A 27,733-nucleotide genomic window follows, 5' to 3' on the forward strand; every position below is an offset into this window, starting at 1 on the left:
AATACAATTTATGAATGTATCGCTTCATAATTAGTTTATTTTTTAAGAATATTCTAAATACTATTGGCCCCATGTGAAAAACTTTAAGGCTCTTGCGCCCTCTGGCGTTTACTGACAGGAAAAACAAGTTAAACCACGTTAGCAAACGCAAAAAAACAAGCAATAGATGTTTATAGACCCAACAAGAACACCTAAACGATAGTTGATCTCTTCACCCCGTTATGGTACCTTTAAGTTCGTTAGTGTATTTTTAGTCAAATATAGTGTTTTTGGTTTTGACTTTTTTACATTTGTGTTTAATGTACGTTTAGATCTTCTGATAGAAATCAAGCAACGTCGGTATATATATATATATATATATATATATATATATATGTATACTTTATAACTAATAATTTTCCGCGTAGTACGTAGTGTCACGGTGGCCGAGAGGTTAAGGCGTTGGACTCGAAATCCAATGGGGTTTCCCCGCACAGGTTCGAATCCTGTTCGTGACGACATTTTGTTTTTAATCAACAACAGTATGTTTACAATAATGCATTTGACCTGCATCTGCAGTCCACATTTGAGCGCGGATCGAATGGTTTTGTGTTAAATACCCGCTCGGAAGCTCCGAATGAGCATGAACGGGATGCATGGCCGTAAAACGCTTCTCCACGTGCGCTGAATGATCCCAAATAAGAGTTTCTGGGGTAAGAATCGCACATGGACGCCCTCTGATGTCGATGGAGAAAGGGCGTTTATGTAGGTTACCTTGGAAACTCATATTTAGGATAATTACGAGAGCACGTGGAGGCGGTAGGGCCGATAAAACACTGCAGCGCGAGGGCTGTCGGGCCGGAATGATCTCATCGTCTTTTTGAGAATGGCAAACGGATGCAACGAAAATACATATCTGATTAAAGACCTGAAACCAGGATTGAAAAATATCAATTTAGTGTTCATCGTCCTGGAAACGGGTAAGAGAAACTTGTGGAGACATTTGGAAACGTGTTTGTCGAGCGAACTTCCTTCTTCGGTGTTTGTGTTCATATCCATTTTATTTTAGACGGATGTGTTTCGCCAGAATAAAAGCATGGATAGGGATAACACCACTGTATGAACCTTCACTTGTATAAAGGTCAAATACTGTCTATGTTTCTTGAAGGTCGAGTGTCTAAGACGAAGGATGGACACGAGATCCGCTCGTGCAAAGTGGCAGACCGAACCGGAAGTGTCACTATATCAGTTTGGGATGAAGTTGGCAGCCTCATCCAAACAGGAGATATCATCCGGCTTAACCGAGGGTTTGTCAAACATTACTTCCATTGATTTTCTAGAAGTTACCTGCAAGTAGACTACTAAAATACAAACGTTTCCTGGGTTGTATTTTAAGTTCAAATGGCCATTACACGTTCTTTTTCTCTAAGTCTTAAGTTTTCTAAAATAGTTGATCCGAAGTAAGTCCGAATAAATCGTAAACATTGTTTATTAAATCTATTCCAAAAAATCCGAATTTTGACACTAATGTATTTAAATGAAAGAGAGCTGTGCTTTATTTATATTTGTTTATCATAATAATATCTATATACAATTTCAGATATGCATCTCTCTTCAAGGGATGTCTTACACTATATATTGGGAGGACAGGGGACCTCCAAAAGACCGGAGAGTAAGTTCTTCACAGTTTACACTTTCTGCGATGCCAGGGGATTGCAGATACCCATGTATAAATGTATAGGATAATGTCACTTTGGATAAAAGCGTCTGCTAAATGTAAATGTTATATAACATGAAAGAGCATGTGACAGACCAGTTCATTGTTTGATTTCTCTGCAGGTTCTGTATGGTCTTCTCGGAGGTTCCCAATTTCAGTGAGCCTAACCCAGAGGTGCTGGCTAAAATCAACCAAATAAACAACACGTATGTGAGTACAAATGCACGAAGAGAGAAACGCTGTGAAATAAAAAGCCTTGAGCGTATTTGTGTGTTTTTGTGGAGAGCAGGTGAAATCAGAAGCTCAGGGCAGCACACCTAGTATTCAGAATTCTGGAACACCTGCTGGACCTACAGGTTTCATATTTGAAATGTTGAACATTTTCGATCCCTTTTTAAACCTGTTGAAGAGTCTATCCCGTCTTTATTTTCTACTCCTCACAGCAAACAGCCCCGCTGTGTTTTTCCCGTCTCCAGCTTCACAAGAGAGCCCTTTTGGTGGCGGTGGGCGACGTTTGAACCGTTCACATTGGAACGGTGGTTCCCAAGTTCCAGGTGGCCTCAAACCCACCACTAATGGACGGGACCCTCGCCGGGCACTGAAAAGATGAGAGCATCAGAGAAAATAGTATTTCTTTTTTTTTGTTTGCAGTAGTTTTCTGTTATTTATGAAGGTATTGTTTTTTTGTTCTTAATTTTAATCATTGAACAAGGTTTTTTTGAATAAGAGCCAAATAAAGTCGAAGAAAATCATAATGTCATATCTGTGCGTTCAATATTTTTTTCTGTAGTACTTTTTGTGAGATTGCATCTCTATCATTCAAGAATTGTAAAACTCCAAGTAGTTCTATGTATTTTTTTACTGTAGTTTTGTAATGGAAGCAGGTAACTTGTGGGTTAAGTGTGAATTCATTTTCTTTCATCATCTTTTGCTGACAAGTGTGAGATTTCAGAGAAGCTCCAGCGAGAAAACAGCGACATCTACGGTTTAAAATAACAAGTGGAACTTTGTGGCTATTATAAAGGAAAATGGTTAAATAGCTTAATGTGAATGATTGAAAATGTAAATTGTTAAAATGATTTGTTTTAACTAAAATAGCCGTTGCAACACAATAGGCCATGTTCTTTTCAGGTCAATCCACCATGAGAAATATAATTCTTGTTAGAAATACAAATCTATATTTATTTTGATCTTTGATTAGTGTCCTATATTTTGATTTCCTTTATAATCCCAACAGTCATTTACTTTTTTCCTAACAAACTAGGCTTTACGTTTGTCAATACAGCCTTGACCGAGATCTCTGTCTGTCAAGGCTATCAACAAGTCGGACGAAGCATAAACCTCAAAAAGTAAGCCTACAAAGTGGATCAGGTGAAGTAGACTAGAGGGATAAGAAACGTTTTTCATCAGAATTCCCCTCCACTAGACAAAATGAAGTAGAATACTTTTAAATGAATTGAGTTTCACAGACATCTCCTGGTGTACATCTGTAATGGAAAATTCCCCTGCAAGATTTGTTGAGTCCACCGCTACTAATCCCCCTCCTGTTATGGCAGTAGGCATTCAATAGATTATATTGAGTTCCATAGCTGGCCAATTTCACGAACACCAGCGTGATGCTGCAGAGTAATGCATATGAGAGCACACGGAGCTTCCACAGTAGACATACTTGATGTCGATTCTGTTAAATGAAAAAGAAACAAGAAAAATCTTCAAATGTCCAGCAGCTCTGCTCTTCAGGAGACTGATGCTGTTGAGAGTGACCTTCAGTTTTAGAAGCAGTGCTGCTGCTTACATTGTTCCCTCAGAACAAGAATCGTGTGGTTTATGTAACATGGTTTTCTCATAAACCACATGACTTTACCTACGATGTTAAATGTGTGCGTGTCAATCACAAACCCTACTTTTTGCATTCTTCCCGGTGTTTCGAAAAAATGCACATGGGCAATTCCGTGATAATGTCAACATTACCATGAAAAAATAAGTTTTCACCAACGGTTTTTACTGTGCTAACAGAACATATATTTACATTTGGTGGTTCAAATCCCAATGCAAGATCTCTCTTCAAATTTGTAAAGCATCCGTTTTATTTTTAGTGCATGATTTTACATAGTCTGGTAAGAGCCATTTTCAGGATTGTCACATCCATAAGGCCTCATATATGATTGGTTGCCATTCACCATACACCGTGACTGCAGCGATATTAAAAACATTTAAAGGTTCTTTGTGAAGATGGAGAACATATTTACACACTCTGTAGAGCAGTTTGTCTATTTGGGGCTATTGTCTATCAATAGATCCTCAATCTCACAGATTGCACATCTAATCCAGATGCTCAGCCACCACAAAACTAGTCCTTTATTTAAATCAACGAAAAAATGCATTTTTACTGTTGCCAAACATTTCAGATACTTTTTCATAATACTATAAACAACAAATATACAATAAATTAAATGTTTACCAAAAAATAAATCATTTTGTAACAATTATATTAAATAGCAACCACCAATATTGTTTTTGACATCATCCCATTCTCATCATTAGTTAGCATATAGATAAATAGTTCATTTTCAGAAAATAGAGTTGAGTGACTGGACAAAACTGCAGGTTTACATCACCATCTCACTAAACCTCATGGCCAAGAATAAACAAGAATAAGATGTCCATCTCTTCACCTGCTCACACCTGTTTCAGCAGAATGCCATACGGGCGAATGGACTTATCCACGATCTCTCTCTCTTTCTCAGGTGAGGTTCCTTTAGGAATCTGGATCAGCCAGTAATCTTTTCTGCCACACACTTTCCTCATGTGTGGATTGATTCTGTTCTGCAGCAGGACCCTGTACGTCTTTCCATTGGTTTTAGACTTGAATTCCTTGCAGTAATCGGAAGCCTCATAGATGTCGTAAGTCGAATAGATTCCTCTGCCGTACAGCTGTCTAGGACCTGCTTGGTAATGTGATGTGACGATACCTTTAGCTCCCTCAATGCTGGTCCCGTGATAGGAGACGGGCCATTCGCCGGCCACCGAGTGACTCCTCCATCCAGCTGTGCCCAGCCACACGTTTCCATCGGGATACTTATCCAGGACTCTAAGAGCAATACGGTACCATCCACGCGGCCGTTCGTATAGTTCATCACCACGCCAGCATTCTGACTTATCTTTACAGTGGGTGAAATCATGATCATAGTCAGAGTCAAAGAGTTCATCCAAATCCACAAAGAGTTCATCAAGGTAGCTGGAACCTGCTAGTCGGAGTTGTACATTAGCATGATTAGTCAATGAAGATGACACCAAATTATATACGTTGAGGTCATTAGTTTTGCTTCTTTCTCTGTATGTAGTGTAGGACCTCACGGAAGCACCGGTGAGGACAGAAAGAACCTCGAGACGAACTTCTTTGTCAATTCTGCCCATAGCTCATGCTGGTTCACTGCAAACCTGTGGTTAGCTGAGGTGTCAGGCCGAGCAGCTTGTTTATAAACTGATTGATGGGTGTGGTTTTTCCCTAAATGAAGGCTGGTTTTTGGCTGGCCGAGAGGCACATGTGGTTAAAACATCACCAACAGCGTTGAGTCCTTCAGCACGAAACTCTAACACAACACACCTGAAGCAGCCAATCAAGGTGTTGAGTTGTGCACCTGCTACAGAAGAGCTGTTGACTCACAGGGACGGGATCTCACTTAAAAAGTCCCAAACACATTCAGAAATAATAAATCAAACAGAAATAATTCATTCAATTATTAAATGAGTTCTCCAGCAATTTAATGTTATTGCAAATCAAAACCAACAATTCTCTCCAGTCCTCCCTTTTGAAACAATACGGTGGCTGACACAGAACTAAGATGTCGTCACGTTTTCGCTTTTTTGCTGGATGAGATAACGCTCTCTGTAGAGCAGATTGTCCATTTTGGGCTACTGTAGAAATAACATGGTGAATTCCATGCAGGGAGATCCCGTTGTGTATGTAGTTATGTTTATAAAAACATAACTCTTCATGAGCTCTTTCAACAATGAAAACATATGTGTAGATTATATTGCATTTCTGTCAATGGATACTCCAAATATTTGGACACTGGACCTTTAAACTACAGGAACTTTGTTTGGATGGTGCACAGTAACATGAATTAACTTAAAACACAGCTCTGCAAAGGTTTTCTCTTATTATAGTTTTTCTGAATTTACTATTAAAAGCGATTTATTCGATTTATTTTTGTTGTTTTTACAGTAGTATTTCTGTATGTTCCGTGATGTCTTACTTTATAGACAATTTACAGTGTGTTGCTGTCATTTCTGTAGCTTTTTCAGTATTATTGATGTATTTCCATAAAGTTTAGGGTTAGGGTAAGGTTAGGGCTCTAACAGCTCAATTAGTTGCCATCATTATAATAATTTTTATAAATATAGTGATTTACACTATTATTGCATAATGTTTAATGCAGAAAAATACTGTGGTGCGAATAGTAACGTTATCTGACACTATTTATAAGTACCAATAGCATCTAACTACTACTTAATCCAAAGAAAATACAGCAATTTTGACTTTATGCAAATATAATTGCAAATATTTATATAATATGTATCTATTTGTGGCTGTCTGAAGACAAATAGGGTTTAAAACGAATGATGGGACTCTCAACCAACATGTATTGCAAGGAAAATGTTCGAGTATGTGCAGACATCTCTTTAATATCAGGCGTTGAGTGATCTCCTGACGGATCAGTACTGTTCATGGTGGTTTTGTGATGGAGACGGGCCACTCACCAACCACTGACACAAGCAGTGCCTGTAAAAGCAGACAGAGTGACATCTTCATCCACTTTAGACATTTTAATCTTGATTTTAGCAGAAAGGAGTTAAAATATTTATCCATGATGACTTGATGCCTGTTCTGCAACTTTCACTTTCATTCTTACGTTACACTTCCTCAGGCTAAGAAACACGTGGTTTACGGAAATGTTGGTAATTTCCAAAAAGTAAAAAGGTTCAAAGTTCTCCTCACTCCAAGTACTGCTTATTTAAAAACTTTATCTTTATATTATGAACCAATGTCATTCATTGAAGCGTTATCGCCAAAAAAGTGTTCATGTCTCTTATGTAAGAAATGATTCAACTGTATAAAAATGGCTGTAGAGTGTTGAAAAACTCAAAATAGAGAGTTCATAAAGATGTTTGAATTTAATTATTCATATATTTTATAAATTGTATTTAATGTCATTCCAATATTGTGCTTATGAAGAAAAGCTCAAGGATTAGATCCTGAGTATAGAACAAAATCAATCTGATGGTTTTGATTCAATCTTGTTTAATATGGAAACATCAGCAATCATAATTGAAGTATGAAAAACCATTAAACAACAGTATACATTCAATTATAAGCGTAACTGAGCAACACAAAGTATGTTACAGTACAAACAACATCTGATTCAACGTATTGTTCATTTATATAAAATTCCCCCTGCTATTTTAGATACTAATCCTAGAAAACTGAACTTTATAAAGAGAGTTTATAAAACAGATTCATTTCATTTTATTAACGTGCGATCTTTCTACAGAAGTAAATTCAGCCAGGATGACAGTCAGATGGTTTAAGAATTCTCATCTTGTAGCGTCAACAAGATTGTTTAAGGTGTGTCCAGATTACAAAAATAAAAGTGAAAGAAACACACGACCACGTGTGACGCGAAAGGAAGGATCTTAAATAAAACAATATTTGGTGCCTGTTACACCCACTTTCTATAAAAGCTCATTATGTGATCCAAATAACAGTGATTTGCACGCACATTTGTTTTCATTTCAACACCAAGAAAATTAAGAAAATTAAACACAATTTGCCTAATACTAATAGGTTAAACCTATTTAGTGACTTTCCATAGTTCAAGGACGCTTAACCGTTACAAAACATAACAGATTTTCAGTAATAGAATCAAAGTAGAGCAAACGGGTCACACGGTTACACATCCACATTCAAAGAAAAACAGAGGAGGTGCATATTATTACTAAGTTTGAGTTTTCTTGTTGATGTTGACAGGGAAGAAAGTTGAGGTGCCATACACCCTTGGGATTAAATCAAAAACATCTGCTCACACCTGTTTCAGCAGAATGCCATACGGGCGAATGGACTTCTCCACGATCTCTCTCTCTTTCTCAGGTGAGGTTCCTTCAGGAATCTGGATCAGCCAGTAATCTTTCCTGTCACACACTTTCCTCATGTGTGGATTGATTCTGTTCTGCATCAGGACTCTGTAGGTCTTTCCATTGGTTTTGGATGTAAATTCTTTGCTGTAACCAAAAGCCTGATCGATGTCATATGTCGAATAGATTCCTCTGCCGTACAGGTCTCCTCGACCTGCTTGGTAATGTGATGTGACGATACCTTTAGCTCCCTCAATGCTGGTCCCGTGATAGGAGACGGGCCATTCGCCGGCCACCGAGTGACTCCTCAATCCAGCTGTGCCCAGCCACGCGTTTCCATCGGGATACTTATCCAGGACTTTGATAGCACAGCGGTACCATCCACACGGCCGTTTGTACAGCTCACCACCACGCTTGAGAGATAAATCTTCTGTATTTCTGTAATCAAAATCAAATCTTGGGTCGAGGAATTCATCCAGGTTCACAAACACCTTCTTGTTTGAGCCTGCAGCAAAATCATCAAAGTCATCAAGTGAGACATGCACTGATTGAGCTTCAAGCGTTGAATAGTTCGCTCCCAATCCTTTTACATTCACAGCAATGGGAATCAAATTTAATATATTGAGTTCATTATCAAACAACTTTTGTCTGATATTAGTGTCATTCTTCAGAGTGACGCCTGTGAGAGCAGAGAGAGCCTCCAGCAAGACATCTTTGGTAAATGTAGACATTTTAATTGTTGATTCCTATTAATAAAAAAGAAATGAGTAAAATCTTTCTTCACGTATTCACACTGACAGCTGAATAAGACTGATGTTTGTTCAACTCCACCCTCACTTTTAAAAGCAGTGCTGCATCTTTTACTTTTATTTGCAACCTTATTTTAGATTCTATTGTCTGAAATACAACTGTCCTGATTCTGATTGGATGATACGCCAAGGATGCTGCAATCTCCTTGGTCACCATTTCTAGCATTATTAGGGAGAACCAGTGGAACCAGATTATGGGGGAACATAAAACAAAAGAAACAAAAAACAAGATTATCGAGAACGTTATATGGTGTTTCTCAGAAGCAAGGTGACTCACAGTTTTGAAACTTAAGTGGCGTATCAAATGCTTATTTACAAATTGTTCATTTTTTTTCATATTTTTAAGCATAGTTCAGTAAAACATAAAAATATTAAGGAGCACACATTTCCTCACAGTAGGTATGCACCGATATGTATATATTGGCCGATAACCGATAATTCTTGAACACTGGGAGCCGATAACCGATAAATTGGCTGATATATATATAAATTTAACATGTGACTTCAATTTTTTTTCACTTGAAAATCATGGACTAAGCTTACTTTAAACTCATTCAAGATTCTTTAACTTTTAAACTTTTCTGGTATATTGTTTATTTAATAAACACGTTTGTAGTTGTTCACCCAGAGCAACCCAGAAAGGTATTCTCAATAGCCACAAGCCTAACAGGTCTTAAGACAGAATGCATTCAGACAGCAGTCTGATTCAAACAATATGCTTTCGTTCCTATAATTTACACATTCACACTGTATCTACATCAGCAATGTTTTGCTTACAGCCGTAAGTGAGTGATCACCGACAGAAAGACAGTACTGTACTGTTTTTAACTTTGAGCAGCGTGCACCGGAAGTGGTTCAAGGAGAGAATTTATATTCAGTTCCCCCTACTGCTCTTTTAGATACTAATCCTAGAAAACTGAACTTTATAAAGAGAGTTTATAAAACAGATTCATTTCATTTTATTAACTTGCAATCTTTCTACAGAAGTAAATTCAGCCAGGATGACAGTCAGATGGTTTAAGGAATTCTCATCTTGTAGCGTCAACAAGATTGTTTAAGGTGTGTCCAGATTACAAAAATAAAAGTGAAAGAAACACACGACCACGTGTGACGCGAAAGGAAGGATCTTAAATACAACACTATTTAGTGCCTGTTACATCTTCTTTCTATAGAAGCTCATCATGTGATCCAAATAACAGTGATTTTTACTGATGACAAGACTATGAGGAGATTCATACGGTAGGCACACTAATAGTCCAAACCTTACACAGACGCATCAAAACAAACTCACCTCTATACCCTAAAACAGACGTACAGATGGAAAGAAAATGGTGAAGATACCACCAAAACGTACTCAAATCCCAAAAAGCAAGTGTTATGGATGGCAGCCTAAATGAGAAGATAAAATACACAGACCAAAAACTGAAACTCGCCATTCTTAAACAGCGTAATATCATCCTTAGTACAGGTATAGTTCCCAAGATCTGGAACCAAGGTCTCATATCTCCGATTAGTTACTAGTTACTGTGGAATATGTGTAAAAAAAAACCTAGGTAAACTCTTCTGTATCATTCTTAACCGCAGACTTCTACATTATCTAAATGAATGAATGAAGAAACATCCTGAGAAAATGCCAGATCTGTTTCCAACCAAAATCTTTCTTGTGCTTTGTCGACTTCATAAGAGCTTTTGAATTAATCTGGCATGAGGGGCTTTTTCTTCAATTGATTCAATCGGAGGAAAAACCAACGATCATCAAATCAATGTACATGAATAACACATTTGCATTTAAAATGGGCAACAAGCACACAGACTTTCTCTCCCAGAGTCGTGGAGTGAGACAGGGCTGTAGTCGAAGTCCTACACTATTTAACATATAAATAAATCAATTCACTCGAGGTCTAGAAAAGTCACCAGCACCTGGTCCCACCTTACTAGACACTGAAATGAAATCTCTTCTGTTTGCAGACGATCTTGACCTGCCATCACCCACAAAAGAGGGTCTTCAACATCTAGACACCCTGCACACTTTCTGTCAACCTTCAAAAGACTTAAATCAGGATATTCCATAAAAGGCCCAGTCACCAAAATTTGTTTTATCATGCAAATAAAGCTTCTTTGAATCTTGAATTGCTACTTCTCCAATTAGTATTACAAAATATAACTTACAATTAGATGCAAACAAAAGAATTAGGCATAGAATTTAGAAAATAAAGGGTAAATATTGAAAGTGGTAAACTGTGCCGAAATTCCAAAATGTATAAAATTAATCTTATCACATTTTATGTTACATGCCATTACAATGTTTGTTTAGTAAGCTCGTGTAATTTATGTTTTTGCTCCAATTGTTGTGCTGGATTCGGGCTGCCACCAAATTCTTATTGGCTAGTATGATGCTGAGGCTTCCTCTGGTTGGTCCTTCTTCCTAAAACTCACAATTTCCAACCAACAATTTAACCTCAATAAAAATCTAACCGTGCTGTATGCAAACAACAGTTAAAATTATGAGAAGTAAACAATGACCTTGGGTTCTACAGGCAACTAAATGACATTTCTTCATTAACCTAATAGGATAAAACAAAGTTGGAAAAAATAAAGGTACATCGCTTGTTTCAAATCTGTAGGCTTTCTAATGTGACGAACCTTCTTACAGCTCTTTTTCACAAAATGGCATTTGAGAACGGCCACATTTGTCAACTTGAGAGGTAAACCAACAGAGTTTCATAAAATGACCAAATATTTGGACACTGGACCTTTAAACTACAGGGACTTTGTTTGGACGGTGCACAGTATCATGAATTAACTTTAAAATACACAGCTCTTCAAAGGTTTTCTCTTATTATAGTTTTTCTGAATTTACTATTAATAGCTATTTATTCCGTATTTGCATTTATTAACAGAAAATAAAAACTTGACACAACTGCATGTGTAACTGCACTGTAAATTATTTTTGTTGTTTTTACAGTAGTATTTCTGTATGTTCGGCGATGTCTTACTGTATAGACAATTTACAGTGTGTTGCTGTCATTTCTGTAGCTTTTTCAGTATTATTGATGTATTTCCATAAAGTTTAGGGTTAGGGTAAGGTTAGGGCTGTAACAGCTCAATTAGTTGCCATCATTATAATAATTTTTATAAATATAGTGATTTACACTATTATTGCATAATGTTTAATGCACAAAAATACTGTGGTGCGAATAGTAACGTTATCTGACACTATTTATAAGTACCAATAGCATCTAACTACTACTTAATCCAAAGAAAATACAGCAATTTTCACTTAGTGCAAATATAATTGCAAATATTTACATAATATTTATCTATTTGTGGCTGTCTGAAGACAAATAGGGTTTAAAAAGAATGTTGCACAAGCAGTGCCTGTAAAAGCAGACAGAGTGACATCTTCGTCCACTTTAGACATTTTAATCTTGATTTTAGCGGAAAAAGAAGTTAAAATATTTATCCATGATGACTTGATGCCTGTTCTGCAACTTTCACTTTCATTCTTACGTTACACTTCCTCAGGCTAAGAAACACGTGGTTTCTGGAAATGTTGGTCATTTCCAAAAAGTAAAAAGGTTCAAAGTTCTCCTCAGTCCAAGTACTGCTTATTTTAAAACTTTATCTTTATATTATGAACCGATGTCATTGAAGCGGTATCGCCAAAAAAGTGTTCATGTCTCTTATGTAAGAAATGATTCAACTGTATAAAAAATGGCTGTAGAGTGTTGAAAAACTCAAAATAGAGAGTTCATAAAGATGTTTGAATTTAATTATTCATATATTTTATAAATTGTATTTAATGTCATTCCAATGTTGTGCTTATTAAGAAAAGCTCAAGGATTAGATCCTGAGTATAGAACAAAATCAATCTGATGGTTTTGATTCAATCTTGTTTAATATGGAAACATCAGCAATCATATTTGAAGTATGAAAAACCATTAAACAACAGTATACATTCAATTATAAGCGTAACTGAGCAACACAAAGTATGTTACAGTACAAACAACATCTGATTTGACGTTTTGTTCATTTATATTCAATTCCCCCTGCTATTTTAGATACTAATCCTAGAAAACTGAACTTTATAAAGAGAGTTTATAAAACAGATTCATTTCATTTTATTAACGTGCGATCTTTCTACAGAAGTAAATTCAGCCAGGATGACAGTCAGATGGTTTAAGGAATTCTCATCTTGTAGAGTCAACCAGATTGTTTAGGGTGTTTCCAGATTACAAAAAGTGAAAGCGAAAGAAACACACGACAGCGTGTGACCCAAAAGGAAGGATCTTAATTTTCATAATACTAATAGTATTAGGTTAAACCTATTTAGTGACTTTCCATAGTTCAAGGACGCTTAACCGTTACAAAACATAACAGATTTTCAGTAATAGAATCAAAGTAGAGCAAACGGGTCACACGGTTACACATCCACATTCAAAGAAAAACAGAGGAGGTGCATATTGTTACTAAGTACGAGGTTTGAGTTTTCTCGTTGATGTTGACAGGGAAGAAAGTTGAGGTGCCATACACCCTTGGGATTAAATCAAAAACATCTGCTCACACCTGTTTCAGCAGAATGCCATACGGGCGAATGGACTTCTCCACGATCTCTCTCTCTTTCTCAGGTGAGGTGCCTTCAGGAATCTGGATCAGCCAGTATTCTTCTCTGTTACACACTTTCCTCATCTGTGGATTGATTCTGTTCTGCAGCAGGACCCTGTACGTCTTTCCATTGGTTTTGGATGTAAATTCTTTGCTGTAACCAGAAGCCTCATAGATGTCATTAGTCGAATAGATTCCTCTGCCGTACAGGTCTCCTTGACCTGCTTTGTAATGTGATTTGACGATACCTTTAGCTCCCTCAATGCTGGTCCCGTGATAGGAGACGGGCCATTCGCCGGGCACCGAGTGACTCCTCCATCCAATTGTGCCCAGCCACACGTTTCCATCGGGATACTTATCCAGGACTTTGATAGCACAGCGGTACCATCCACACGGCCGTTTGTATGCCTCATTGCCCCGCAGGCAATTTGACTTGTCATTGCAGTGTGTGAAATCATAATCATACTTTGGGTCAAAGAATTCCTCCATGTCCACGAACAGCTCATCGCGCACGCTTGCATCGAAAACTCCCAGCACAAGATCTGTCGTAAGTCTTCCAGACAAAAGTGAGGAGAAGAAATTCCCTATACAGAGTTCATGAACATTTAACCCTCCTTTTGATCCAGACTTCACAGGAACACCGAGGAGAGCAGAAAGGGCCTCCAGAACAACTTCTTTCTCCACAGCAGACATAGTGAATGTCGATCTGCTCATAAAAGCGATCTTGCTCCAGCTTATATTGACTCATGACTTGTAATGTCACGTGATCTGATGACAATGATTTTAAAAGCGGGACAGCCCCCTTGTCCTCCTTTTCGCAGTTGCGCTGAATCAGCCTTAAAAACGTGCTCTACAACCTTTATGTGGCCTAATGGTTAGAGCGTTGGGCTTGTGATCAGAAGGTTGCCGGTTCTAATCTCAGTGCCAGCAGGTCATGACTGAAGTGCCCTTGAGCAAGACACCTTACCCCTGATTGCAGTAATGTGCCACTGTATACAACTACTTGTAAGTCGCTTTGGATAAAAGCATCTGCCAAATGAATAAATGTAAATAACGTTAACATGCCGAACGTCTGACATCATTTAATCCGGAATGGACAAAAGACCACAAATTCATATCAAAAAGCAGTAGTGATGCTTTCCATGGATTTTGCACACTATGTCGCTGTGAAGTGGACGTTAGTAGTAAAGGGAAAGCTGCCATTGACCGACATGCCAGCACTGAAAAACATAAAGGTAACCTCGTCTTATTTTCGAGAGGCAACATCACCTCAGGATGACAAAATCTGCGCAGCAGAGCTTTGTAAAGTCTATCATGCAGTCAAGCATCACCAGGCAGTCATACAGGAGTGTCTTGAATAAATACAAATACTGTGAACAAACACCTTTTTGCCTCTGTTACACATAGGTCTACATCAAGACATGTCGTAGATCAAATTGTCTGGCAATGAATAGGCTATTTCAGAATCACTGTATCATTATACCATAGATATGATAGACATAACTGTATTATATTTGCGAGTACACCATATGCAGTTATTCTTGCCTCACTAAATGCCGCAAAGTTATGGGGTGCCGTTTGTAAAGCGGCTCCCTCTGAAAATAACAGCAACATTTTGTCACATTTAGCTTCAAACAATGTTTAAAAAACTGGTATGAATTTTTGAGGGTCACTTTTTAGCACATTTAGAACAATATTTGTCAACTTAGAGATATTTTAAATAGTTAAATCTAAACATTAAATGTTACACCTAAATGTTAAATCTAAATCTAAATGTTAAATTTAAATATAAATCTAAATATTAAATCTAAATGTTAAATCTAAATCTAAATCTAAATGTTAAATCTAAATATTAAATCTTAATCTAAATCTAAATGTTAAATCTAAATGTTAAATCTAAATCTAAATCTAAATGTTAAATCTAAATATTAAATCTTAATCTAAATCTAAATGTTAAATCTAAATCTAAATGTTAAATCTAAATATTAAATCTAAATCTAAATCTAAATGTTAAATCTAAATATAAAATCTAAATCTAAATCTAAATGTTAAATCTAAATATTAAATCTTAATCTAAATCTAAATGTTAAATCTAAATCTAAATGTTAAATCTAAATATTAAATCTAAATCTAAATCTAAATGTTGAATCTAAATGTTTCGGGTGAAACTAAATATTTAGCTAATATGCAAAATCAAAATGCCGGTAACCGGAAATACCAAAATAAAAGCTCGAGGAGGTCAGTGTGTGTTTATAGTGTCAAATAATGACTAAAAAAAACATCTCATCCGGGGAAATGGACTCTTGGACATGGATTAGGCGGTTGCTGTCGCTGTTGAAAAAGTTTGAATAGCCGCCAGGACGGCTCTGCCGATGTTCTCGGCTGACGCCGATTCGTTGGACATTTTCGCAGCGCGACCATGGCCAACATTACCGTACCTGGTCAGGGGCGGGCGGGGACAGGCTCTTGCTGGCCTTCATGCAAGCGAACATGACAGATCAGTCAAAGTGAGCCCCCTCGTGGCTGGCTATAGTGGCTACAGGTCATAAGTCTCGCCCCCTTCATAAAAGTGACACTAAAAACTCAAAGTACTCTTCAAATACAGTTTCTCCAAACGTGTTTATTATTTAGGTAGTTATTATCACGATAATCCATGTCCAAGAGTCCATTTCCCCGGATGAGATGTTTTTTTTAGTCATTATTTGACACTATAAACACACACTGACCTCCTCGAGCTTTTATTTTGGTATTTCCGGTTACCGGCATTTTGATTTTGCATATTAGCTAAATATTTAGTTTCAACAGAAACATTTAGATTCAACATTTAGATTTAGATTTAGATTTAATATTTAGATTTAACATTTAGATTTAGATTTAACATTTAGATTTAGATTAAGATTTAATATTTAGATTTAACATTTAGATTTAGATTTAGATTTTATATTTAGATTTAACATTTAGATTTAGATTTAGATTTAACATTTAGATTTAACATTTAGATTTAGATTAAGATTTAATATTTAGATTTAACATTTAGATTTAGATTTAGATTTAACATTTAGATTTAATATTTAGATTTATATTTAAATTTAACATTTAGATTTAGATTTAACATTTAGGTGTAACATTTAATGTTTAGATTTAACTATTTAAAATATCTCTAAGTTGACAAATATTGTTCTAAATGTGCTAAAAAGTGACCCTCAAAAATTCATACCAGTTTTTTAAACATTGTTTGAAGCTAAATGTGACAAAATGTTGCTGTTATTTTCAGAGGGAGCCGCTTTACAAACGGCACCCCATACAAAGTGTCCTCCTTTTTGGTGTTATGGAAATGGCCACCCCAGAACACATGCACGCATTATGAGAATACAATGTATTTCATTTTATTTTTATTCATTTCGGTTCTCACAAACAACTTTCCACAACAACACAAATACATATTAACCGAAAAAGCCTACCATATATTTACATGATTATCTGATAGTTCAAAGCTGAGTAACAGCACAGTAGACTATTTCATCTTTGATTTAACTCCAAACTCTCTCAGAGCTTTCACAGTCTGAATCACAGTTAAATGACTCTCTAAACTGTGCCGAAATTACAAAATGTATCAACTTAATCTTATCTTTTTAAATGTTATGTTACATGCCGTCACAATGTTTGTTTAGTAAGCTCGTGTAATTTATGTTTTTGCGCCAATTGCTGTCCTGGATTCGGGCTGCCAAATTCGAATTGGCTAGTATGATGCAGAGGCTTCCACCCAAAAATTAAACCTCAATAAAAATCTAACCGTGCTGTATGCAAACGACAGGTTTACATTAAATAATAAAAGTATGAGAAGTAAACAATGACCTTGGGTTCAACAGGCAACTAAAAAGAATTTCTTCATTAACCTAATAAGTAAAACAAACGTGGAAAAAATAAAGGTACAGCTCTTGTTCCAAATCTGAAGGCTTTCTAATGTGAAGAACCTTTTTACAGCTCTTTTTCATTTGAGAACGGCCACATTTGACAAGCTTGAGAGGTAAACCAACAGAGTTTCATAAAATGACCCGTAAACAATCAGCAGTGTTTAACATGAGGGTGCGTAAATAACAACAGTGTTTGTTTTGAGGACATTTTTAATAAAGAACAATTTGATCGCATACAACAGTATTTGGGATTTTACTATGATCGGATATCTCAAAGGCATAAACATTTCAAATAACAGTTCTCTGTGTAAAACAAATCTGTTATACAGTATTGCGATGATTTTGTTTAAAGGAAAACACAAACTTAGGACAAAGGTTTTCATCACGTCATATTGAAACAACAGTCACCATTATTATTATAAATTCACACACATACAACGCAAGTGAGGCAGAGAAATTCAGTGTGCTCTCTTAGACTCAATGGGCACAGAAGACTGTTCTGGAAATGAGCTGCATAAAAAGGCTGAGATTCAAGATTAAAGAAACGTGTTGAGAGCACAAACAAATTCCCATTTTATCTCCCAATGGTCCTCCAGTCTAAAAGGATCGTAAGTTAAGGTTTGGATTTCCGTTTATTTTGCTCATGAAATCTTTTGTTCACGAGTTCTGATAAACAAGCTGTTTGTGAGGCAGCGCTTCAACGGCGCCTTCAGTCCGGCCTCTACATCGTGACACTGTGGAGTTTCTGTCGTGGCACCACTGGTTTTGGCTTAGCGACTGGCAGGTTTTGAAGGCAGACATCAGTGTCTGACAAATGAACAGCTCAGAGGTGTTCGTTCACAGGTTGGGTTACCTGAACATCCCCACATTAATGGATAAGGCCACCTCTGGTTTCCGGTTCTTAGTTGGGCCGGACTTCTTAGGGCCTGTGTTTTGTGTACAATCCCCACTGGCAGCATTTTCCCTAATAGACAACATTAAATCAGATTAAAACAGATTTTTCCACAGTGCAGCCAACTGAAATGTGTTTTTCAGATATGATCTGTAGGACTGAGGGCACCTACACCCAAAGGTTACCTATAGGATTAACACTAGGTGACACTACTGATGACTCTACAGTTACGGTGGCTTGTGACATCCCATTCAGATTGTAAAACGTTTCAATAACCCAGCTTAAATGTGATTTCTAAAAATCTAAAATCATAAAACAATAAATATAGTTCAAGTCAAGTGCAGGCTAATAAACATTTTCTCTATATTTTGAAATAAATGTACCTTGTTTTGTGATTGGCTTCCTCCTCCCTGAGTCTCTGCTGTCCGATCTCATCCTGCACAGTGCTGAATTCTTTATTAGTGTCTATTAGCAGATTCTACACAAACACACAGACAAAAAAAAACAATTGTTGAAATCTGACGCCAATTAAAAAAAGCATAAAAAGTTCAGGACAGATATTTTTATTTTTTAGTGACAGTACTTAATCAATAAAGTGATCGCTTGGGGGCCAATCAGACAGAAGGTTTTTTTTTGCTGTTAGACGCTACTCTTTTGAATTGCCTTCACAGTTGTCAGGGAGCGTTTGCACCGGGCACCTCGCGTTTTTGCCGCCTCCTGCACTTAAAGTTGAAAAAATTCATTCTGAGCAGAAAATCGTTTGACGAGTCTAATTGAATGAATGGAGAGGCGGGGCTTCTGTTACATAACTTTACAGTCCTTTGAAACGTCCGGAGACTGCAATGATGGAGGAGAAACCTGTGCTGGCTATCGCAGGTTAACCGAGCCAGGTCAGAGCAAGCGCCCTCTGCTTGTACCAGCTTTATTTGTTCTGCCAAAATGACAGTAAACAGTAATGAGAGAGCTTGTGCTGTATTCCTCGACTGACAGTACAGCTGTTTCGGTTGCTGCTCTTATCATGAAAATTTCAAATAAACATGAAAAACGCGTTCTGTGTGATCGGCCACTTACAGTGTCTTTTTGGCACATAATGTATACTTTGTCGTTTCATTCGTAACAATTTTGTAAGAAGTGTCACATCAAAATTTCAAAAATCAGCCTGACAGAGCAACAGTGTCTCATCCAATGGTGTGATTTTGTGTTGAATAACTTTGGTTGAAGGTAAAGTTTCAGTAGCTTCCCCAACACTGGCTAAAATAAAACGATTCTTGTTTCCGTTTACCTTGACACCTATAATATCTCCATCTTTCAGGTAGAAAGGAGCTGCCTGTAAACTTTCGGCTTTCCTCTTCTTCTTCCGTTTTGAGACCTGTTGAGTCTGAGATTATTCAGCAGGGTTAATACACTTCATTAAAGAGATTGATACAGTACTTGATGCTGATTGGTTAATATTAACATGGCTTATTTACAGTAAAACACAGCTTTGATCTCTTCACGGAGATACTTTTAGTACCCGTTCGGTTACAGTTTTCATGGGATCATATCTTGTCGTATTATATATATACATTAGTGCTTAATTCCCTCAAACTCATCTCTCGTTCTTTCCTCACCCAGTTGGAGACGGGCATCCAGGTGTGTTTGTCAGGCAGGTGTTTAGCCAGAAGCAGGTTGTCAGGAGTGAGACCGTACTGAGCGGCCAAAGCAGCGTACAGGCCCCTGGCAGTCCCGTCACGTCCGGCGTCCCACAAAAACTCCTCAGCGGGATAATACGCCTTCTCTCCAGGCACCCCTATCTGAACCTTCAGCAGCAAATCCTTGGGCCTGAACAAACAGAAATATGAAATTAATTTCTCCTTTCGACAGGAAAACATTGTTACTTTTATATATTTTTATCAAACGACTGATAACATTAGTCTCACCCGAGGTCCTCCTCTTTCATCAACCTCTGAACACACACCTCCGCCCCATTCCCCAGCTTCAGTTTCCTGCAGGAGGAGGTGAATATTAGCAGCCGATTCACCGAGAACGTGCAAGTTCATTTTTAAGCACCTCTTTGGTGGGGGGTAAAACAGACAAAGCAATAAACCTGAGTGTCTGCTGTTTTCCTCGGAGTACACGAGCCAGCTCCCTTCCCTCCAGCATCCATACGCGCAGGAACGCAGGGCTCGGTACGCACACGTCAAGAAGGGCCGGCAGAGTTGTCACCTGAAAAAGTGTAGAAAGGCTTTTCTCAAGGGTGACACAGGACTTCTGACTTCACCGTAACCTTCCAGTCATTTCAAATAATTGCTGTGGCAGATCTGCATTTGATGACATATAAGTGTACAAATGCCTCTAGCAGACAGACTGATGTTTGCAAGGCCTGCAAAAAGTCCCTAATATTGTCAACTTTTATTATTGAGCTATTATTATTAGATTAACTACATCAAGTCTGTGAGTATTGACCAACCTGAGTCTTGAAGTCATCTAATGAAGCCTCCTCTGATATCTCCACATATCCAACAAATCTCATCTCTGATAGCCAGAAAACACACACAGCAGAAACATGATCTTTTTGCTGACTAATACTGTTCAATGTAGATATTTATGATTTAGAGACGTTTTCAAAGAGAGATGAAAAAATGTGCTAGAAGTCCAACCTGTAGGCAACTCCTGGTAGAGCTCTGGAACGCTGGAGCTAGCGGAGTCAAACGGATCCATGTACATCCTGACAGACAGCTTAAGGTAACCCTGAGATTAAAGTGAAAAACCTTGTTTGTAAAGGGGTTTTACGGTTTTTTAAACACACAAACAAAAATCACCGTCAAGAATGCACCTTTGGAGGAAGTCGCCCTTCTACCAGCACCAGTGTGTCCCCATGAAGAACCTTTGCCTCTTTCAGAGATGCATTCTGGGAAATAAAAAATGGTCAAAGCAATCAGGTAATTGTAGGGATGTAAGAATACACGGTGAGCCAATTAAAATATGTGAAGATTCAAGTCGGTTGAGATGTTAATTGAATCACGAAAAGCATGTTTCGAACAGCAGGGGTCGCTGTGTTTACTGCAAAGCTGGTAAAGATTGATTTTCTGATATTTCTTTTAATAAACATGTAGAAAAGTTAGGAAAAGCAAAGACAAAGTCTTAGTTAATGAGACTTTTTTTTATTTTTCATTTGTATTAAAGTTTAAATTTAGTTTTGTTAATTGACATAAAATATTTTTTTATTTGAAAAAGAAATACACCGTATCAGTGTTAAAACAACGTAGCTTTAGATCAGCATCGAGTGAATCATTACATCCCAAGTTAATTCGTAGCATTTTATAGAAAACAAAAATTAGGCGGGATGCCATTTTATAGTTATTTTTTTTTATAAAGTTATAAATAATACAAAAAACGATGAGGTTGTTGGGCAGGGGTCAACTATTGTGCCCTACCTCATCCATAAGGGGCTCTCCAATCTCTTCACACCAGTCGAGTCTCCTCAAATGCCACGAGTCACCTAAACAGATGCTCAAATCATAAATCTGGTCATGTAATTGGTCCTTTAATGCAAACATTTTCAAAATGCAGCTTTTACCTTCAAGCCTCGCTATCAGCAACATTTTCTTAAGGCACTGAAATAACAAGAAGCGGTATTACTACTTACGTTCCTATAAAATTTTCAGCAAATCATAACAACACAACCAGAGAGCTCACCTCTTTAACGGTTAGACACTCCTCTACAGTGACCTCCAGCTCCTGACCATCAGAGGGCGCTAGACCAACACTGAAGTACAAAAACAACTGCAAAAAGTAGAAAGTTCTCAGTAGAAAGTCAAAAAAAGTCCACGTGGGTAAGAGAGATGCTTTAAAACGCACCTGTTGTGCTGTTGGCGCAGGTCCAGGGCACAGGAAAAGTGATGTCATCAACCTGATCCCTGCATTCCGTATGCTCAGATGTTCGTGAACTAGAGCACACGCAAAAACAAGTATGCTTAAAAACGTGACATCACATTAGCAGCGATGCTGATGTTTTCTGAGAAGGTACCTGGAGGTAAAAGTTTTCCAGACCGATCCATCTGTCTCAGACAACACTCAAGACCTGATCATGAACGAATGACAAAATGAGTCTCCTGAAACATTGACCGTGTTGAAATGTTATTTCGTAATTATCGAGTCCCGTTACCATTGAGTTTATCCAGTAGTTGAAGTTCCTCGAGAGCTTTGTCTTTCACCTCAGACAGCAGCTGCGAGAGTCACACACAAAAACAAATCAGTGCAAACTTCACGCACCGTCGATACACATCTGCGCTTATAAGTCTTTACTTACCATATTTCCAGAGGCGGAGACTTTACTTCTCCTCTTGTCCTGCTCCGCATCTTCCTCCTGCATCCCACTCCGTGGGCAAAATTCCACCTGCAGCCACCGGCAGTCTGACGGCGTCGTCACCGTAACAATGTCACCATTCATGTTAAAGATACTGTGGAGAAACAGGTAACTTCCTGTATATCTTGCTTTATTATTATAACACCTGGACGTTGGCACAGTGTGTGTCCCTCACCTGCTGTCCAGTTCTTCCGGCTGTAAGAGCAGTAAAGCATCTCCATCTTTCAGAGACAACTCCCTCAGCGTCCTTTGCAGGTCCTGAGCCGGAAAAACCTTCCAGCCGCTGGCGCCGCCCCCATCAGCCCCCGGGCGGCTCTGTTCCTGGCATAGCAGGGCCTCCTGGGGACCTAAAGCCTCGAGCACTGTACCCAGTGTGGCCCCACCAGCGAATGCTTTCATGGAACGCACCAGACCGTCTGCGTCTGCATCTCCCTCCTCGACCCCTGACTCGCTCTCACAGCCCAGCTGCTCTGCGGAGGGACGGAAGACGGTGAGCAAAACCGGCTCCCATTCAGTGCCGGTCTGCACAGTCACGCCACTGACCTGAAAAAGATCGAAAATATTAATCAGGCGTTTGAACCGAAGTGTACGCTTTAGGTTTAGCTCACAAGTAAAAGCACAAAGAGAGAGGTTCCTGCACGGCATCACATTTAATATTCATAATAAATCAGTCCAGCCAACAGGTGGCGCCACTGTTCAAGTAATTCCTCACTTCTATTCCGTTCCACACAAAGAGATCAGTGCCATTACACACTCCCGCACTATACAGGGACATCTGGTCATCTGTAACAACATGAGAAACGAGAAAAAATAACTCCTGAATCACTAAATCATGTCATGTGTCCGTCTGTCAGCGAGTGTTCAGAAGCATATGTTCACCTGTCAGCGTGTCATACAAATGTAATCCAGCCGGTACATTCTTAGCCACAGTCAAAGCCATGTCTCCTTCCCAAAGATCCTGCATCTACAAACCAAGGTCAAAGGTCACTTTCCCGTCAATTACGTAAGTTGATGTACGTGTGATGTCATCAGACTAATGATGTCACCTGGTATATGGCCAATCGCAGGTCTCCCACAGTCTTTCTCCGATCAAAGGTGACTGTGATGATGGAGTCGTTGTCCGGCGCTGTGGGGTGCAGAGCTCCGTTCTCACAGCGGTAATGAGGGGCCAGATGCAGCCGCACCTCAATGCTGTTACTCGTGGCGTCAAACTCGGTTCTGCGGACACAGAAGACTTTGACGTAAAACAAATGTGTCATACGGGTATGTGAGCGTGTTTAATGGTGTGTGACGCCACCTTCTCTGCTCAAGTCTTGCGTTCTCCTCTTGGACCATCTGCAGTAGGTGAGGCGGCACTCTGTATGCAGCGTTTCCTATTGCTGTTCAACACAACACACAACATAACGTTTCAATATTCATAAGTGAAAATTAGGAACGCAAACACAAACGTGTTAAATGTCAAAACCCCATTTCATCAGCGTACCCTCTGGAGGTCTCTTCATAGTGGACTTCCTGTAGAAGAGCATGTAGGCGCTCTCTTTGCCCTGAAACTGTTTCTCTATGTCCTTCTCTGTAATGGCTGTTACAGTCGAGTCATTCAGATCAAACCAGTGGCATTCATCAGATGTGCCTGATGCTTCTGCCTCCGTGGTCTCCGGGATTGCTGCAGTCGGACTGATCGCTTCGGTGGAAAGCGATTCTGCAGCCGCAGGAGCAGTGCTCTTCAGAGCAACACGAGATCCATTAGAGACCAGCAGAAACACCTCAGGATGGTTTTGAAGAAACTGGAACATAAGGTGTTGGAGTTAAAAAGCCTTCACACTCTCAGTCCACCTGCAGCTGAACAAACTTTCAACCACCACCACCACCACCATCTTGCAAAAAATTATCTTCTTCGCATTTCTAGATAAGCAACCCTGTTTTTCTCTCACAACTCTGCTAACATTGTAAATACATGAAATATCTTCACCTTGCTGATGGTGCCGTACTGTTTCTTGTATTTTTTGCTCCACGGTGTGCCGGTTTTATTCAGCAGCTTTTGTCCCAGCTGATCCACAAGCACATCGTTTGACTCCTCCTGAGAAAAAGAAGAATTTGAATATGAATGTAAACATTGACTACAGTGGCTTTACAGAAAGCACAATTTGACAAAGGATTGGACTGTATCTATGCGAGTAAATCATTATTTCAATGAGCACTTCTGCAAGCTTTAATGTACTAAATATTATTCTTATATTAGTTTGTGATCTCTAACAGCATTTAAAAAAAACTCATGGCTACAAGCAGTTCTATGGATTGATGCTGTACCTGAGCAAGAATAGCAGTCAGAACAGATAGCGGATCATCAGTGTCCACTGATTTCTCAACCCCACATTTGTCTTCTGTCAGTCCAGCCCCGTGTCTCCAGGTCTTTGTCTTAACTTTTACATCTTCCTCCTGAAGACAAATCAAAACGGATACAAAAAGCATTGCATCAGATAAAAGCTTTAGCAAAGCTAAGAGATAGAGATGATATTTGATGTACATTCTACAAATTTGACATAATGACCTAATAAACACAAATTAAAAGTCCTGAGTGGTCAGAGAAAACACACATGAAGTCCATGAAACAACAGATCATACTGTACATACAGTTTAGACTCACCGGTGCCTCCCAGTGGCCAAGCTGATCCACATCTTTAATATAGACGTGATAATGGCCACCGTAACAACCTCCTTTATGTATGATGACAGAGAAGAGCTCGTACGAATACTCCGAGTCTGACCAATTGCTCTGTAGAAAACAAAGTGTGTATTCATATTCTTATTACTCATTATTGTACCTTTTGATTACTGCTGTTATTTTGTCTTTTAACACATTCAGTATTTGACCTTGGGTTCCGTACCTGCTCAGAAAACGGTCTGAGATTGAAGGTTAGAGGAAAGCTGTAGCTGCCCGTCTCTTTGTAGCGTTCGCACTTGGCAAAGTCAAAGTTGAACCTCAAAAGAGAAATGGTGAGGAACGGTGGCAGCTTCCTTAGTTTAGCAGACTGCAAACAGCGACATCATAAAGTTAAACAGGTTTATTGACTTGAATTTCAGCAGATTTATGTCATTGACTCATGTCTATTTACACATTAATGGGGTCATATGATGAGGAACCCATTTTCTATTGTTTAAGATAAAAGAGCTTGATGCACTACAAAAACTGTCACTTTCAGAACTTGCAGCAGAATTGACTCACATTCCGAACGTGCGTAACTTAGACAAATAACAGCAAACTCAATTTTGAGTCTCCTGTGAACATGGCCTGTGATAAAAGTCTTGACTGACCTTAGCAGCCCTGACCAGCTGGTCACATTTGCTGCAGCGATAGAGGTTATTACCCTCAAAGAGCTCTTCCTCCACAAACATGTTCCACAGCGCCTCCTCCAGTCCACTCACACCCCGCACGGACACTGTCAGGTCCAGAAAGTCCTCCTGATAAAGAAACGAAGGAAAGTAAAGTGAGTAAAGAGAAAATCGAAAAGAATTTCAGTGGCACACACACACACTCTTCCATCTCACCTGTCGCTCGCTGATGTTGCCACATTCCTTGCAGGTGATCTGATTGACCAGCGTCCCGTGGTACAGGCGGTGTATGAGACTGCTGCCCGACGTGCCCACTAAAGAGCTTTCTAGAGCGCTGAACAGGATCCGGTTCAGCTCCTGAACATCCTGCTGAGCCATTTCCTAAAGACACAACACAAACATTAAACACAAAAACCGACATATCCATATGATATAACCTGTTCTCGCTCCAGAACTGAAGTCACAAAAACACAGTCATCAGAGTGCATCCATCTTTATCGGAATGAAGAATCAACAAGTTCAGTCTGGTCATTTCCATAGAGTTCAACAGTGGTTGGTCTATAGTTTAAAGGAATTATAAGCGTTACAGAAAGGTCTTTGAGCGAGACACTAATATCGTTGTATTTAGAGGCTTTACCCTAAAGTGCCTCTTTGGCAATCGACTTTTCAACAATCAAAAACTGTTACAATTGTAAAACAGCGTTTGCTATACGACAAGTAATAAAAAGGATCCCCAATGGCTTTCTACCTCATTGTTGGTCCATCCAAAACTGTCAGTCAGATCCGTTGTAGAGGCCGTCTGTTCGTCCGCCAGCAAAAGACGAGCAAACAAACTCTGCAGTTCCAGCGGGATCACACGGACCTGAGATCACACAGCAGAAACTGTCTATTCACCTGTCCCTCTTAAACACACACGGTACAAAAGCCACCTGCTGCATCTCTCATCCTCACACGCACCTTGGCCTTCGGTTTGTCCTTGTCAGCCAGACATCCCAATTCCTCCGGTCCAAGACTGAAGAGTTCCTCTACAACAGACGCTTTCATGAGTAAAACCACTAAACATCACAAACATCCTCAGAGTCCCCAACTGACCTCTCAACTCAGGCGTGAACAGAAGCGTCTGGATGAGGGAGTTCAGGTAACAGGTGCCACCCTGATTCTTTATCCCGCACAGTTGGACATTTCCTCGGGGTGCAGGAGGCTCACACTCTCTCCCCTTCACGGGTTTACCTGTGCCAGGTGTGGAGGTAAAGCCATCACCGTCCTCCTCAAACAGATCCCCGAACATCTTCGCAACGTTTAGTGTTGATAACCCTCCTGTTCGTTAAGTTTCGTTTAGAGAAAAGCGAAAGTTTAACCTATTGCTATCTCATCTTGGTCTTCCCCAGCTCCCGGTTTACAACCGACGGGCTCACCCTGGAATAAGATGACTTTACAGGACTGAACATCGCTTTTTAGAAACCAACCGGGGGGAAAGTATATTTTACGGTGTCGTCGGTGAATCTCAGTCCTTTAAGCGCAAAGTGACCATCTGACGTGACAACGCGACTGCTTCCATTTTTCAGCGCTGAGATTTCATACAATGTTTTTCGATGACAGTCGCTGTATTCGATCCGGTTTGTTATAACGTTGACGCATTTACTTAATGCCTTGTTGAACGAGACTGTTTGAACCAAATCTTTCGGAAATTGAGTTATGACAAGGACATAAATAAAATCTGAGTAGAAGGCTGTTCGTGTTTCAGGGCGCAGCCATGTTTCACAAGGAAGACGTACGACCGCAGTGCATTGTGGTACTTGTAGTTCTAAATGCTAACTACTCTTATTTACACGCGGTGTTTTGTTTGTCTTAAAGAACTACAAATTTATCTCAGGTAGGTGTTTTAGGCATGAGGGGTGTTGTAGTACTAGTTAACGGCCGGCATTCGTATCTAATGATCGGAGTGGATCATGTATTAACATTCAAATGTAGCCAGTTATATATACTAGTTGATACAATTCGTAT

The 27,733-nt window shown here is 39.0% G+C and overlaps 3 protein-coding genes across 3 annotated transcripts; 1 reads left to right on the top strand and 2 right to left on the bottom strand.

Moving 5' to 3' along the window:
• The first annotated feature begins 567 nt into the window (after window positions 1–567).
• On the top strand, window positions 568–2,950 carry nabp1b (nucleic acid binding protein 1b). Its single transcript, XM_079459823.1, has 6 exons — window positions 568–959; window positions 1,148–1,286; window positions 1,580–1,651; window positions 1,819–1,906; window positions 1,986–2,052; window positions 2,140–2,950. Exons 1-6 carry the CDS (start codon window positions 866–868, stop codon window positions 2,304–2,306), a joined length of 627 nt encoding a protein of 208 aa, XP_079315949.1. The 5' UTR covers window positions 568–865; the 3' UTR covers window positions 2,307–2,950.
• Window positions 2,951–12,522: 9,572 nt separating this feature from the next.
• On the bottom strand, window positions 12,523–14,071 carry LOC306896345 (uncharacterized protein). The gene is made up of 2 exons (XM_079460244.1): window positions 13,195–14,071; window positions 12,523–13,109 (listed from the first exon to the last, which is right to left on the bottom strand). The coding sequence occupies exon 1, from the start codon at window positions 13,957–13,959 to the stop codon at window positions 13,201–13,203; it is 759 nt and encodes a 252-aa protein (XP_079316370.1). The 5' UTR covers window positions 13,960–14,071; the 3' UTR covers window positions 12,523–13,109; window positions 13,195–13,200.
• Window positions 14,072–17,359: 3,288 nt separating this feature from the next.
• Window positions 17,360–27,515, bottom strand: usp40 (ubiquitin specific peptidase 40). Its single transcript, XM_079460245.1, has 31 exons — window positions 26,822–27,515; window positions 26,687–26,754; window positions 26,478–26,591; window positions 25,946–26,110; window positions 25,712–25,858; window positions 25,285–25,428; window positions 25,044–25,172; window positions 24,707–24,835; window positions 24,369–24,476; window positions 23,883–24,183; window positions 23,697–23,778; window positions 23,446–23,617; window positions 23,279–23,363; window positions 23,112–23,182; window positions 22,575–22,942; window positions 22,343–22,493; window positions 22,199–22,259; window positions 22,061–22,114; window positions 21,892–21,980; window positions 21,730–21,816; window positions 21,611–21,647; window positions 21,468–21,532; window positions 20,867–20,941; window positions 20,691–20,781; window positions 20,501–20,565; window positions 20,138–20,256; window positions 19,971–20,036; window positions 19,662–19,872; window positions 19,334–19,429; window positions 18,435–18,529; window positions 17,360–18,123 (listed from the first exon to the last, which is right to left on the bottom strand). The coding sequence occupies exons 1-31, from the start codon at window positions 27,015–27,017 to the stop codon at window positions 18,009–18,011; spliced, it is 3,756 nt and encodes a 1,251-aa protein (XP_079316371.1). The 5' UTR covers window positions 27,018–27,515; the 3' UTR covers window positions 17,360–18,008.
• Between the last annotated feature and the right edge of the window lie 218 nt (window positions 27,516–27,733).

The sequence above is a fragment of the Barbatula barbatula genome (assembly GCF_947034865.1).
Source record: "Barbatula barbatula genome assembly, chromosome: 7".
Lineage (NCBI taxonomy): Eukaryota > Metazoa > Chordata > Actinopteri > Cypriniformes > Nemacheilidae > Barbatula > Barbatula barbatula.

Excerpts from the sequence above, each read along its gene's own strand:
- nabp1b (XM_079459823.1), top strand. The coding sequence starts at position 866 with ATGGCAAACGGATGCAACGAAAATACATATCTGATTAAAGACCTGAAA. Across the intron at positions 960-1,147 it reads GTTCATCGTCCTGGAAACGG|GTCGAGTGTCTAAGACGAAG; the intron begins GTAAGAGAAACT and ends TGTTTCTTGAAG. Across the intron at positions 2,053-2,139 it reads AACACCTGCTGGACCTACAG|CAAACAGCCCCGCTGTGTTT; the intron begins GTTTCATATTTG and ends TACTCCTCACAG.
- LOC306896345 (XM_079460244.1), bottom strand. The coding sequence starts at position 13,959 with ATGAGCAGATCGACATTCACTATGTCTGCTGTGGAGAAAGAAGTTGTT.
- usp40 (XM_079460245.1), bottom strand. The coding sequence starts at position 27,017 with ATGTTCGGGGATCTGTTTGAGGAGGACGGTGATGGCTTTACCTCCACA. Across the intron at positions 25,859-25,945 it reads GCAACATCAGCGAGCGACAG|GAGGACTTTCTGGACCTGAC; the intron begins GTGAGATGGAAG and ends TTTCTTTATCAG. Across the intron at positions 24,836-25,043 it reads TTGGCCACTGGGAGGCACCG|GAGGAAGATGTAAAAGTTAA; the intron begins GTGAGTCTAAAC and ends ATTTGTCTTCAG.